General features: G+C 42.9%; 1 protein-coding gene across 5 annotated transcripts in view; it reads right to left on the reverse strand.

Moving 5' to 3' along the window:
* SLC35B3 (solute carrier family 35 member B3) overlaps positions 1-14,428 on the reverse strand; it is a 61,324-nt gene extending 46,896 nt beyond the window's left edge. The window contains exons 1-2 of one of the 5 annotated variants that reach the window (XM_040353697.1): positions 14,263-14,428; positions 2,438-2,699 (exon numbers count right to left, since the gene is read on the reverse strand). In XM_040353697.1, the coding sequence (XP_040209631.1) occupies positions 2,438-2,699; positions 14,263-14,354 (354 nt within the window). In that variant the 5' untranslated portion in view covers positions 14,355-14,428. The other 4 variants (XM_040353699.1, XM_040353700.1, XM_040353701.1 and 1 more) reach the window with 4 other exon arrangements.
* Between the last annotated feature and the right edge of the window lie 471 nt (positions 14,429-14,899).

The raw sequence follows: 14,899 nt of genomic DNA on the forward strand, positions 1-14,899 counted from the left end.
ATTGCGCCATTTCCCTCCAACACCCACTGATTGTTAGCCAACCCATTGCCACTTTCCTAAACTAGTACTTTTCAAAAATCCCCACCCTGTCCTAGACTGCTAGCCACCCTCCACTGCATATACTTCTCTTTACCCCTCAACTACATTGAACGGGGCATTACAGTACAACTTCAAGTACGACTTTGAAGACATTTGTGTGGCTTCATGCATAGATGTCTATGCAAGCCGCATCCAAAAAAAAAAAAAAAAAAAAAATCGCCAAAAGTAGGGCAGGAATTACTTTTTTAAATCGATGCGGCACCGCAAATTCGGCATCACACAGATTTGATATTTTGAATGGTGCCATTGCTGACAACAGGGTGCAAATTGTCATGCGATTTAACCTGTCAAATCGCATGACTAGTCGCTCCAAATGTGAACAAGGGCTTAATGCTACTTCCTCACTACATCATGGGTAAATTCCTGGGAACTTCTTCTCCCACTGCCTAAACACAGCGCTGAGGCTACATACAGTCTATGCAGTGCTTACAGCTGTTGCATCTGTTAATGAAGTAAATAGTGGATCAGCTTGGTCCAAACAAACTATTTAGGCCTCATGCACACTGGACGTTAAAATAAAGTTATAAAAAAACGCCAGTGGCTTTGCAGTGAGTTTTTCAACTGTTTTGCAATAGCGTTTAGCGGTTTTCCGTGTTCCCACTAGTTTTGGAGGTTTTTTACTGCTCAAAACTGCCAATAACAACCTATGTGTGCATGGACACATATAGCCAGATTCAGGTAGAGTTACGCCGGCGTATCAGTAGATACGCCGTCGTAACTCCGAATCTGCGCCGTCGTATATTTAAGCGTATTCTTAAATTGAGATACGCTTAAATGTTGCCAAGATACCGCCTGCGCCGTCGTATTTTAGCTGTCTATTTACGCTGGCCGCTAGGGGCGTGTACGCTGATTTACGCCTAGAATGCGTAAATCAGCGAGATACGCCTATTCACGAACGTACGCTTGCCCGTCGCAGTAAAGATACGCCGTTTACGTAAGGCGTTTTCAGGCGTAAAGATAAACCACAAAAAAAGATGGCGCAGCCAATGTTAAGTATGGACGTCGGAACCGCGTCACATTTTTAAATTTTTACGTCGTTTGCGTAAGTCGTCCGTGAATGGGGCTGGCCGTAATTTACATACACGTCGAAAACAATGAGTCTTTGCGGCGTAATTTGGAGCATGCGCACTGGGTTAGGTCCACGGACGGCGCATGCGCCGTTCGTTAAAAACGTCATTTACGTGGGGTCATGCTTTATTTACATAAGAAGAATAAAGGTGTAGTGCTGCGCTATGAATGCTGCACTACCCCTTTATTCTTCATTTGTTCCTGGTTTGATACACCATCCAGTGCAGCAGCTGTACCCCTTCTCTCTCCCCCTTCCCCCACTCTCGTGGTAAGCGCGGTAATACTCACCCCATCCTTTATTTACATAAAACACGCCCACCTCTTCACAATTTGAATTAGGCGCACTTACGCCGGCACATTTACGCTACGCCGCAACTTACGGAGCAAGTGCTTTGTGAATACTGCACTTGCCTCTCTAACTTGCGGCGGTGTAACGTAAATGACATACGCTACGCCCACACAAAGTTAAGCCGGCGTATGAGAATCTGAGTAAATAGGCTAACTTGGAGAGTTTAAAGATTCCACCCGCGATTTTTTTTTTTTTTTTAAAGTTAGGAGCTACTGACACTGTAGCTGCTGACTTTTTATAAGGACACTTACCTGTCCTAGTCGCCCGTGATGTTGGTCCCCCGACGGCGATCGGTCGGTCCTGGCGCCTCAATCCTTGCCATGGTAAAAGTAAGCCTTATGGCTTCACTGTCCATTTTCTACTGCGCATGCGCGGCGCTTTGTGAATGGGTGGCTGCCTCCTGGCATACACACAGTTCCCAGAAGGCAGCGCGGCTCATTCACCAGAAGACACCGTAACAAAGGACGAGGCAGAAGATCCACCGCGGTGGAAGAAAAGGCAGATGAGCTACTCCTGCATAGCAACCGCCCTTTCAGGTGAGTATAAAACATTTTTTTTAAGATTTTTTGGGGAAAAAAAAAAAAACACACACAAGGGTGGAACTCCACTTTAACGATTGTAGGAAAAAATAAAACGTCTACTGCCAAAAACAGCTGCTGTAAAAACTCCAGTGTGCATGAGGCCTTAAAGTTCACTAAAACCTGGAGATCAACTTTACCGCTAGTGAGACTGCATCAGAGATGTCATTTTTTTTATTTTGTCTTTAGTACCACTTTAAATGTAATATCTGCAAATAACATTAACATAAACAACCTAAAGCATCACCCACTGGATTAAGATGGTCTGCATATTTTTTACTCTATGTGATTTTTGACATTTTGATATTATTACAGGAACATAAAATGTTTGCATGAAGATTACCTGTAAATATCCATATATTAAATAAAAAATAAAAACTCCAGTAACACAAATGAAAAATTGCACAGGTTTTTGGAACTGGCTAAGATTAATACCAAGCACCCGGATGTCGTCATTAGACTTGATGTGAGGGGACATTGTATCCGGTTTTGAGGGCATGCTGATGGAAATGTACTTCCTTGCGATATTATATTTTAGATCCATGGTGCTCAGTGGGAAGTCTTCAGGTTCCTCCGACGATTCAGCTGCTTTATCTTTAGCATAACTGAAAGAAAAAAAAAAAAAAAAAAGCAAAATTAAATAAATTTTAACAATGGCCTCTTATAATTGGTAGACATGCCATGCAGATCTGACAACACATATTCTTCACTTAATAGTGGTAATACACTGGATCTCATTAGGTACAAACTGGAGGAAACGACTTTTTTCAGCTGCACACAGCAATACATTTTTACAGCTGTTTTCTAGTGCGAGTAGAGAGTAAAATTAGGGATCAGGTTGATTCCGTTTCTACACTTCCTCTACATCAGGGATCTTCAAACTACGCCCCCCCAGCTGTTGCGGAACTACAAGTCCCACAAGGCATTGTAAAACTCTGACATTCACAGACATGACTAGGCATGATGGGAATAGTTCCTGAACAACTGGAGGGCCATGTTTGGAAGGACTGCTGATTGGAGGGAAGGGAAGGGAAGGGAAGGGACCCCCCCCCCCCCTTCACACAAGGACAGAGCTGAGGCTGCCAGTTGGAGCGCCTTCCCTCACTCTTTTTTTTTTTAACTGGGTCTCAGAAAAATGTATCAGAAGCGATTCATGCTGATAGCAGAGGAACGAAGCAGCAGACAGAAATTGCACTTAGTGCTCTTAGTTGAGACAAGTATACACGATAGAAGGATGTGCTTTGTTCATATTTCATGTCTGAGGTTTACAACCACTTTTAATCCTTCAAACAAGACTTCACTATCAGAGCCAGTACTCTGATTTGCACATCAGAAATTGACATCTAAGGCTGGATTCACACCTATGCATTTTTTTGTGCTTTTTGCATTTTGTAGATTTGCACTACAGAACCTGACCCATAGGACACCATGTTAAATGGACTGTAGTGCAAATCTGCAAAATGCACAAAAAAATGCATAGGTGTGAATCAAGCCTAAAGCTCCCTTTAGAAACTACAGTCTGTGTATATGCCAGGAAATGAGCACAACTTTTGTTCACTTTTGCACGACGACAGGTGACATTACTTATATAGGACAAAAAAAAAAAAAAAAACACACACACACACGGTGCTTGGTTATTTGAAGAAGAGCTTGAATAGAGAAATGAATAGCCTAATAAAACCTTAAAAAAAATAAGAAAAACAAACACATACAAAACTTTTGTTACAATATTCAGCTTCAATTTAGGGGTTTCATTGCAGTTTTTTTTCTGCTACTAGAGGTCTTTAGCATCTTTCAACCCTTTCTCTGAGCCCAGATAGTCCTAGACCCAGCACAGCTTGTGACTAAACAGTAAAAAAAAAAAAAGTAGCAGAGTGATGGTCAGATTTTGATTACAGAGATGAATAAAATGTGAGTATTTTATATCTGTCTAGAGATGAAATACATATCGGAGCAGTTTCGCCAGCCAAAAGAATTGCATCTCTGATATTTACACAGCTCTGTCACACAACACAGTCCTGTCATGCAGTGCAGCAGCAACTGATTATACAATGGACTGCAAGAGGGCAACACCAAGTCAACTTCAGGTAATTAGATGCATTAATGATTACAGAGATACATTAATATGTTTTAGATTAATATGTTAGATCTACTTGTAGTTCAGATTAAAAAGTTCCCAACTTTTCCCCAACTCTGGGAAAGAAAAAGACCTCCCCTGCTCTTTTTTTTTTTTTTTATGTATGTATGTATGTATGTATGTATGTATGTATGTATGTATGTATGTATGTATGTATGTATACACACACACATACAGGTTATGCAGTATAGGTAGGAGGTGGAGGGGACATTTTTAAGAATATTGTGGCTGAGTCTAAGTTCACATATGCAGGTCTGGAAACGCAGGCAAATCACACGAGTTCTTGCACCCTCAGCAAAAAACGCATTGCTCTAGCAGACATGAGGGGGTGCTGTTAATTCTTAATGGCACCCCTACAAATCTGGAAACGTAGCGAGTTCGCGAGTGTGCAGAACCGCATAGGATGTGTTTTGATAAAATAATAATAAAATAAAAAAAGGTCTGGGACTACCCCCCCCCCCCATATTTCCTGCAGGCACAACATCCCATTCAAACGAATGAACTGCTGTGTCCACACAAACGCACAGAGACACAAATACCTGAAGCTAGCATTGTGAAGAGACCCTCCCTGATGAACATACACTGGGTGGAACATTCAGGTAGACACAATAAAGTCACATCTTGCTGCCTAGACACATGCAGGGACCTCAGTCTGCTCCATTACACGCTGCCCACCAATGCCAACACTGGCAGCCTGCTGTACAGATGTGAGGAATGAATGAAAGAAATTCTGACAGGTACAGGTCATACAGGAAGCTCCACACATACACAGAGACGATGAGCTGGCCGGAACTCCATCAGATACATCCTCCCTCCTCCTCTTCTCCAGTTATCATGTATCACCTCCGTATCCCCATCAGGTGAACGCACCCGGCACCCTCATACTACAACCTCCGGGGACTCTCATACAGAGCGGCGATCACATATACCCCACAATGCAGACTTGTTGTGCTAGTTGTCAGTGACAGCAGCCACTTCCGGGTTCTGACCGTCACGCCGTGATGACGTACACCCAGCGAGCAGAGAGTGGGCGGGGATTTTTTTTTACTGTGAACCCTGCACATAGCAGAGCTAGTATGGGACTACATAGCGCAGCATTGGGGAGATATATGTGTCCTGACCGCTCTGCTTCTCCAATGTCCAGCTATTAAACAGTTTGCTGCCAGACCCTTTTTTTTTTTTTCCCACACATGCTGGGGCCTACAGTTTTCATCTGAAAAAGAATATAATAACCCTTTCACGTTTCACGACTAAGGCTATTTCTGACATGTGGCATATTTTTTTTGCTAGAAAATGACTTAGAACCCAAAACATATATTTTTTTTTAGCAGAGAATAAAATGGCGATTGTTGCAATATTTTATGTCATATTTTAAACGCAACTTTTTGGGAAAAAGACACTTTCATGAATTTTAAAAAAATGAAAAAGTAAAGTTAGCCCAATTTTTTTGTATAATGTGAAAGATGATGTTACGCTGAGTAAATAGATACCAAACATGTCATGCTTTATAATTGCACACACTCGTGGAATGGCGACAAACTACGGTACCTAAAAATCTCCATAGGCGACGCTTTAATTTTTTTTTACAGTTACCAGGTTACAATTACAGAGGAGGTCTACAGCTAGAATTATTGCTCGCGGGGACCGGGGTGCTTTAAAAAAATTCTTATTTTATAATATTAAATTGTGGGTTTTTTTTTATCACTTTTATTGCTGTCACAAGGAATGTAAACATCCCTTGTGACAATAATAGGTGGTGACAGGTACTCTTTATGGAGGGATCGGGGGTCTAAAAGACCCCCGATCCCTCCTTTCCACTTCAATGTATTCAGATCGTCGAAAACGGTGATTCTGAATACTGTGTATTTTTTTAAAACCGGCGCCATTGGCAGCCGAGTAAACTGGAAGTGATGTTGTGACTGCTTAAAGCCCCACCGAAGCCTCACCGAAGGCCCAATCGAAGTACCAAGCAAAAGCAAGGTGTAAACAGGACTGTAAGCTAGCCATTTTACCTAGGGTTCATTTACACTTGCTTCAGCTTCAACACACATTAACGGCTAGGACATGCTTTGTTAAAGCTCTCTGAACGCCAGTCAAAGCTCATTTCACGAAATAAAATTGTTAGCTTACAGTGAAAGAAAATCCCAAATTTTGGGTTGTCACCAGAACAGGAATAGAGGGGAAATCCTCCAATGGGGACACTTGTGTTGGTGACACCCTGGGATTCCCTCACATCGGATGGATTTCCTCTTACCTTCTCTTTCGGTTGAGGGACAGGAAGTGATGGGAAATGTCAATTGGACACGGATGACAAAAGAAACTGTAGCGCCCCCTTGCTTTCAGTATGGGCACTACGCTAAAGTTAGTGGGAATGGGAGAGTTACTTTGCTCCCATTCAGTGTTTGTCCAAATTTGGGACTTCTGTCATACCAGGAATGTCCACTGGGTCAGTCTGTGGTCAGGGGGTGCAATGCCACCCCTGGCCGGCAGTTGGCGCCAGAGGGGTTTCTGACAGAGCAGGTTTTCCCCAGCAGCCAATTGGAGGATTTTTCCCTCGCGGGGCATGCTGGGGGAGAGTATATCTGTGACAGGGGTCATGTGTTAAGAAATCATTACCCACCTTCAGGGTACGCGCATCCATGGACCCCGCCGGCGCGGCCCACCTGGCCAAGGCTCAAAGCTGCATTGAACCTCATCCGGAGGAAAAAGGGGACTCCAGTGCTTCGCTGGGTTCCAAGACCTGTTGAGAAAATCCCAGTCTGGGATCGGGTGTCCGGACCACTGACAGGTATGCTTGCTGTCATCCGGGGGCCTATATAGGAAAAGTCCACTGGGAGGATTCGCTCTCTCTTTATTAACCTAAGTCCTTTATTGAAGTTGGCCTGTGGCAGAGGCCCTAGGGCCGGTTCTGTGTGAGAGACCTCTTCGTCCCAGCTAGTTCAGAATGACGCTTTGGTTGCAGGGCCTATCACAGGGGTCTGTCCGGGGGCACTTTACCCACTCCAAGTAGAGTGGCGACGAGTTACAGAAATTGGTACTATACAGAGCAGTACTGACTGCTCCATTTAATATCCGGGCTTGATACCGCAAGGTTCTCTCTCTTCCTTCATCAACCTTGACCTTCCCAATTTATGTTGATGTTGGCCGTGTTTGGCCTGGACAATAAAGCATTGAAAAACTCTTTATTGGATGTCTGGACCTTCGCTCACTACCGCTGTTCTCACAACTACACCCCTATACACCGTCAGGGTAACTTAGTAGGCCGATTCCAAAATCAACCAGCGGCTCCTTCGGGGGTGAGCGCTACATGAAAAATAATTAAATAAACAAGCAGAGTTCTTCCTTATCATATCCAAAAAAAAAAAAAAAAAGCTGAAGTTTGGCTAAAAAATATTTTTTAGCCTTACAGCATTAGCCACATTACCAACCAGTTATGAAGTATGTCCTGCAGGCAGCTGGATCCTGGAGAAATCCTCACTATAGGGATGCCTGTCCTCTTCTTTTTTCAAACTTTGGGCATGCAGGGGTTTAAAATCTTCAGGCTCTATCTGAATACAATAGAAAAAGGTATTGACAAGGGCCTGCATCCCTCGTTTGCCTCATCTATTGAGTGAAGTTGTTTTCATTGTCTGAGGGGAGGGGGGTTAATCATTTGACTTGTCAGACTCTCTTCCATTCACATGTAGTGCTACCCCCGCAGGAGTTGCAGGTGAATGAAGTATCTCCCACCCTGTACAGCCAGGCACACAGAATTTTCCATCACACACTGGAGTCAAGAATCAGTCCTTGCAGATTTGTTTTTGTGTTTTATTAGGGGTATTGAACTTGGTTAGGGTTTAGGGTATTATGGGATGCCAACTTGATCAGAATAGTAGAACTCTTCAGGGGCACAACTATATACATCCCTGTATATACACTTCTCCTCTACCTTCTTCACGATCTTGCTTGTAGAACAACAACTCTCAGGACCAGCTGGCACTTTATGGATGGTCTGACAAGAGCGCAATCAGACCATAGCAAATGTGTAGTGTAGCAAAAAGTCCTAGTGCCTAACTGTCCTCCTCCTGTGGCTTCTGATCCCAGCACCACCTCTTCAGGCACTGCCAGCACGCCTGGCTGCAGCTGCCTCCTTCTCTAGCCCTCCTGGCTTCTTCTCCACAGTCTTCCCAGACTGACTCTGCATCCATCCCAGAGTGCTTACACCCAGTCCTCTCAGGCATGCCTCTCAGCTCTCAGTTCTCTGACTGCAACACTCACCAGCTCACGTGACTGTCTTCCTCCCTGGAGATTTGCCTGGCAGTGTTGTCCTGCTGTCCTCCACTTGCTCCCTTACCTCCGGTCCAGACAACTCTGTGTACAGAAGAAAGCCTGAAGTAGCTACTTGGATTTTGGGCCTCTTTATGCAGGTAGGCTGTGAAAAAGTCTCACACATGTAGAATCCTTATACTTGGAAGGTGTAGCAGAATTTGTTTTACTGTGTAATTGTAAGTATGCCTGTGGTGTGTGTGAGAAAAAAACATACATTTCTTAATTTTCCCAAAATTTGGGACAAAAGATTACAACTTCAAAAAACTCACCGCCCCTCCTACTAAGCACATTGGAGTGTCTTCTTTCCAAAATGTGTAATTTTGGGGGTATTTGTACTTTGGCATTTAAGGGCCTCAAGAAATGAGTACATCAGGATCAATCAATTTTTCAAATATATATACCAAAATTGTAAAGTCTTTTTACCAAAGAAAGGTATCGAAATATTTGTTGACCCCCAATCAGTGAAGAAATATGATTTATTTGCAAAATGTTATAACAAAAACTAAGAAAGGCATGTTTTTTTCAAAACTTTTGGTCGTTTTTCTTTTTATGTAGCAAAAAAAAAAAAACCCCAGTGGTGAATAAATACCACCAAAAGAGCTGTGTAAAAAAATTACCGGTATATAAAACTAATTTGAGTGCAGTGGAGCATGACTGAGTAATTGTCATTCAAACTGTGACAGCTCTGAAATTTGAAAAAATGGCCTGGGCTGGAAGGATGAAACAGTGGTTAGGGGAAGTGATGTAGAGGAACTGATCTGTTTGAGGCATGTTTACATTTTGGTATGATAGCAGGCATTTGTGTGATTTCACTGTATAACGGATTAGTGTACTTTGATTTCATTGACACTTGACTTGGTCCAGCTCAAGATGATCATGGAAAGATTGTCACAGTCACTAGCAGACACCAAAACGTGTTGGCACAATCCCTTGCTTGCAACACTTGCTGGCACTGTTGATTGTTGGCACTGACTCTTGCTGGCACTGATACACAAAAAGCTTTACCACTGACAATAATACTCAGTACCTCTGCTCCTGCCTGGCACTGTCAGTATTTCTGGCTATCTTAATGCTTCTGCCTGCACACAGAAGCCAATGTTGTTATGCATGACTGCTCTGTACAAACAGGAAGTGGATAGAGCTGCTCAGTCCTAGTTCTCTATTATTTTCCAATGCAATCTGGGATACAGGAACTTCCACTGCCATTATCACAGCACTCAGCAAGGAGTTTACAAAAATGCTATAGGTGTGGCTATGGCACGTTACCATTGAAATGATTGGAGGTGGCTAAGCGTTGATGCCTCATGAAAGTGAAAAGTGATATATTGATCTTGCCAGTGTCACTGTGTTGATGGTGAAAAGGGTCTCTTCCCTACATCCCTGGCCCAGTGAATGTGGGGGTCAGTGAGGGGACTTATGGAAATCTGAAATTCCCCTTTGAAATAAGGGGGTCCCCCAGATATACAGCCCCCTCATGTGAATTAGTAAGGCATATATAGTACTTCTGGTTACTCATTCTCAAAAAAGAAAAAGGTAAATAAAAACACAGACACTTTTGAAAAAGTCTTTTAATAAAACATTCCACAATACTGTCCCAAAATATAGATCTGTCAATCATATCATCTAGTGATGTACGTCCATAGTCAGTCGCAATAAACGATACTCCAATGACCTTTCAACACAAACGTGAAGGGTATTGCCCCAACGATATTCTCCTGCCAAGATTCCATCATAAGTGGCAGCTCCTTGACCAGCAGGTAAATGTCAACAAACCATCCAGGGATGCTGGGTGATGTCATTGACCAAATATAGGCATGATTACATTTGGTCAATGGCATTAGCAAGCATTCAGTTTGGTTTGTTTACATTCAGCAGTTGACTAGGGAGAGTCGGACATTTACTTTGTCAGACATTTATTTTTTACATCATGGGACATTATTTTTTGAACATCATGGAACATGCATGTTTATTTAGGATGTATATATATATATATATATATATATATATATATATATATATATATATATACTGTATATATATATATATATATATATATATATATATATATTTACCCCTTACTTATACACATTGGGGGGTTTGATATTGGCCTTCCTGGTGGTAGCTGCACCCCCTATGTAAAAAGCCCATCTCTAGGCAAAATTAGAATGTGGATATAAATGAGAAAAAAAGAGGCATTCTTATATCCTGTATGCTAGCAATTATTTAGAGAGAGTGGAGAGTGAGGCCAGAGGGGTGCCCAGAGTTGAGCTTTTTTGTTAAACCCCTTTCACACTGGGGCGTTTTTCGGGTGCTTTTGAGCTAAAAATAGCGCCTGTACAGCGCCTGAAAAATGGCCCCCCTGCAGTCTCAGTGTGGAAGCCCTCGGGCGATGTGCTGGCAGGACGTTAAAAAAAAATCCTGCAAGCAGCACCTTTGGATCGGTGTATACACTGCTCGCCCACAGCTCCTCCGCATCGCATCTTGCCCATTGAAATGAATGAAATCATTGAACTTAATTTTTCTCGGCTCGTTGTAGTGTTGTACGCAGGGGTGGACTAACAACTCATGGGGCCTTCGGGCAATAGGATATTATGGGCCCCCCAGGCAATAGGTTATGGGGCCACACAGTACTGTATATACACACACATACAGTATGCATACACAGACACACAATATACACACACAGTATACATACACACAATACACATGCAGACACACAGTATACATACACACACTGAGAAGGTACTGGAGAGGCGGGGCAGCTATAATCTTGGGATTTTTAGACCAAAAGGATATCGGTAAGGGACATTTTCATAGACAAATGTAAAAAAAACACAGATTTTTACATACTGTCCCTGGTTTTACTAGGGCTGGCAACCCTGATGGGGCCCCCTAGTGGCATGGGGCCCTCGGGCAGTGCCCGAGAGCCCGAATGGTCAGTCCGCCCCTGGTTGTACGTGACCACGTTCTTGATGTTTGGAATATCCGGCAACATTTGTGTGACCGTGTGTATGCAAGACAAGTTTAAGCGAACAATCGGGTGGAAAAAAAATCCACGGTTTTGATGTCGGAATGTCCAATCGTGTGTGCACGGCATTGATCTCTAGTTTTGTTTAATGAAGAAGAAGAAGAAGAAGAAATGCAAGTATAAAATGCATAAAACCCACATAAACAGATGTATAAATTGTGCATACAAGTGTTAAAGATCATTAACCACTTAAGCCCCGGACCATTTTGTTGCTAAATGACCGGGCCACTTTTTGCGATTCGGCACTGGGTAGCTTTAACTGACAATTGCACGGTCGTGCGACGTGGTTCCCAAACAAAATTGACGTCCTTTTTTTTCTTACAAATATAGCTTTCTTTTGGTGGTATTTGATCAGCTCTGCGGTTTTTATTTTTTGCGCTATAAACAAAAATAGAGCGATAATTTTGAAAAAAAATGCTATATTTTTTACTTTTTGCTATAATAAATATCCCCAAAAACTATCTAACATTTTTTTTCCTCAGTTTAGGCCGATACGTATTCTTCTACATATTTTTGGTAAAAAAAAAAAAAAAACGCAATAAGCGTTTATTGATTGGTTTGCGCAAAAGTAATAGTCACTACAACATAGTTTTATAGCATTTTTAGAATTTTTTATTTTTTTTTACTAGTAATTGCGGCGATCAGCGATTTTTATCGTGACTGCGACATTATGGCCACCTTTGTCACATTTTTGGGACCATTGTAATTTTTACAGCGATCAGTGCTATAAAAATACACTGATTACTGTGAAAATGACACTGGCAGTGAAGGGGTTAACCACTAGGTGGCGCTGTAGGGGTTAAGTGTTCCCTAAGGAATGATTCTTACTGTAGGGGGGCGTGGCTTGCTGTGACACGTCACTGATTTCACGGAGATCGCGGCGGGCGCGCGCGCGCCTGCTACAACCGCTTTTTAACGGGGACGTATATATACGTAGTTTTGTCTGCCCGTGCCATGCTGCAGACGTATATCTGCGGGCGGCGGGCAGCAAGCGGTTAAAATGTAATTGTATACTTGGGTCATGTAACAATACTCTAAAGTCACCAGCAGGCGTCATAACAAATAAAATATGTAATTGCAAACTACACTGATTAAATAATTAGTTCACTTTATCAGAAAAAAATAAAAAGGTGAACTAACACCTTACACCTACCATATGGGATGGGAACAGGGCAAGCTGGGAGCGGGACTGTCTTTGCTGTTTGGACTGAATGGACTAAAGGGACCACTTGGTGTGGGGAGAGAAGACCACTGTGACCACTGTGCTGCTGCACATTGCTGTACACTGCTGTCAGTGTCACTGTGAGAGTCAATTTTATGTGTGTGTGCCTGTCTATTCTAAGGGCCAGTTCACACCAGACACAGTTCCGTACAGTTTCGCGTGCATTTTTTCTGAACTAAAAATGCATGCACAGTGTTTTCCATGTATTCCAAAGGCTCTAGTTGGCTCTAGTTCAGTCCATGCAGTCAGTTTCCGGTGCAGAAACTGACCGGAAACTGACTGCATGGTGTGAATTAGAGCCATTGGAATACATGGAAAACACTGTGCATGCATTTTGTGCAGAAAAAAAGCGCACGTAACTGCGTCTGGTGTGAACTGGCCCTAAGTCCTGTCCCTGAGCTACTTGCTTACTGTATCAAAAATAAAATAAGAAATATTTTTTTTGCCTTAAAGGGGAGTTCCAGACAATATTTATGTTTATTAAAAGTCAGCAGCTACAAAAAGTGTAGCTGCTGGCTTTTAATAAACAGACACTTACCTGCTCCAGCGTTCCAGCGACGCGCCGGCCGGGGCTCCGCTCCTCTGCCTCCCCTCCCCGGCCGGCGTCTTCATTGTCACTATGGGCACCCGGCCGTGACAGCTTTCGGCTTCACGGCCGGGCACCCACTGCGCATGCGCGAGCGGCACTGCGCATGCGCGAGCGGCGCGGCGCCGTCCGATTGGACAGGCGCTCGCCTACAGGGAGGGGCTGTGAAAAGGCGATTAAGCTAATCGCCTTTCCAGCCCCTCAGGGGAAGGAGGAAGTGGGACAGGAAGTCCCCTTCTCCTGAAGTCCCCACTCCCCCCCCAAAAAAATTACATGCCAAATGTGGCATGTAAGGGGGTGAGGAGTGGGATAAGCGGAAGTTCCATTTTTGGGTGGAACTCCGCTTTAATATCTACCCCAAATCACATTGCTAATTGCATATTGTACTTGTTTGTAGCCTAAATATTGAACTTTTAATTTAAAACTGTAATTTTGTAACTTTTGGGAATGGTAATAAAAAAATGTCTGTGCCAGTAAATTTTGGGTGTCGTGTCAGTAAATTTAAGTCTGATAGGCTGGTAGCACTGCTGTATACTGTGTGCTGAATCAATAGACATCACTCTAAATCAAGGGTCTCAAACTGGTGGCCCTCCAGCTGTTGTAAAACTACAAGTCCCATCATGCCTCTGCCTGTGGGAGTCATGCTGGTAACTGTCATTCTTGCAATGCCTCATTGGACTTGTAGTTTTGCAACAGCTGGAGGGCCGCCAGTTTGAGATGCCTGCAAGTCTAAATGTATTGAATATATATTAATTCACTGCTTAAAACCCAACCCCATGACATATGCTCATGTCTCCATCATCATCACATGTTAAACCTGTAGAAATGCAAGATACAAGCATTTTAGATGTATATACGAGTTCACAAGCTAAAACAATATAAAATACCTTTCCTGTTCGGTCACAGGTTGCGGATTGATGTTTTGACTACTTGAATGAAGGTCCTTTGCAGGTGTCCAATTATTGTTGGCAGTAAACATCTCCAAAGGATGAATACAGCTGTTATCGTGGCAGTTGTAACTCCTTGTTCTAATATTCCTTGTATAAACCAGCACGGAACTGCTGACAAGGAAATGTTTAACTTCAGAGCAAGTATATCCTGTCTGCATAGGTCAACAAGTGTAGGTGTGGCAGCAAGAAGAGAAACTGTCTGGGCTTCTGACATTGCATTGTGAGGTCTATCTCTTACCTCCCAGATTTAGTACTTGACAAAAAGGGACACAGTTGTTAAGATTGCATGTGGTTGTCAAATTGGACTCAGCAGCTGAAAATCTGATACACAAGTTGTGCACATGTATGCCCTGCTTTCTCAGTGCCCATAAATTCGTTTGCTAAAGTCCAAACTACAAAGTACTTAAAAGGGTCCAAACTCTTCTGCAGCACTATTTGGGATGGATCTCCACACAGTATGAAAAAGAGCACAGACAGTTAGCAGTTAGAACCACATAAACACCATTTTAATATATAAAGCACACTTGCGTGTTAAAATCCAGATGGTGAACAGGCAATGGTAGACAAGCAGAAC

Source organism: Rana temporaria, chromosome 5, assembly GCF_905171775.1.
Source record: "Rana temporaria chromosome 5, aRanTem1.1, whole genome shotgun sequence".
Lineage (NCBI taxonomy): Eukaryota > Metazoa > Chordata > Amphibia > Anura > Ranidae > Rana > Rana temporaria.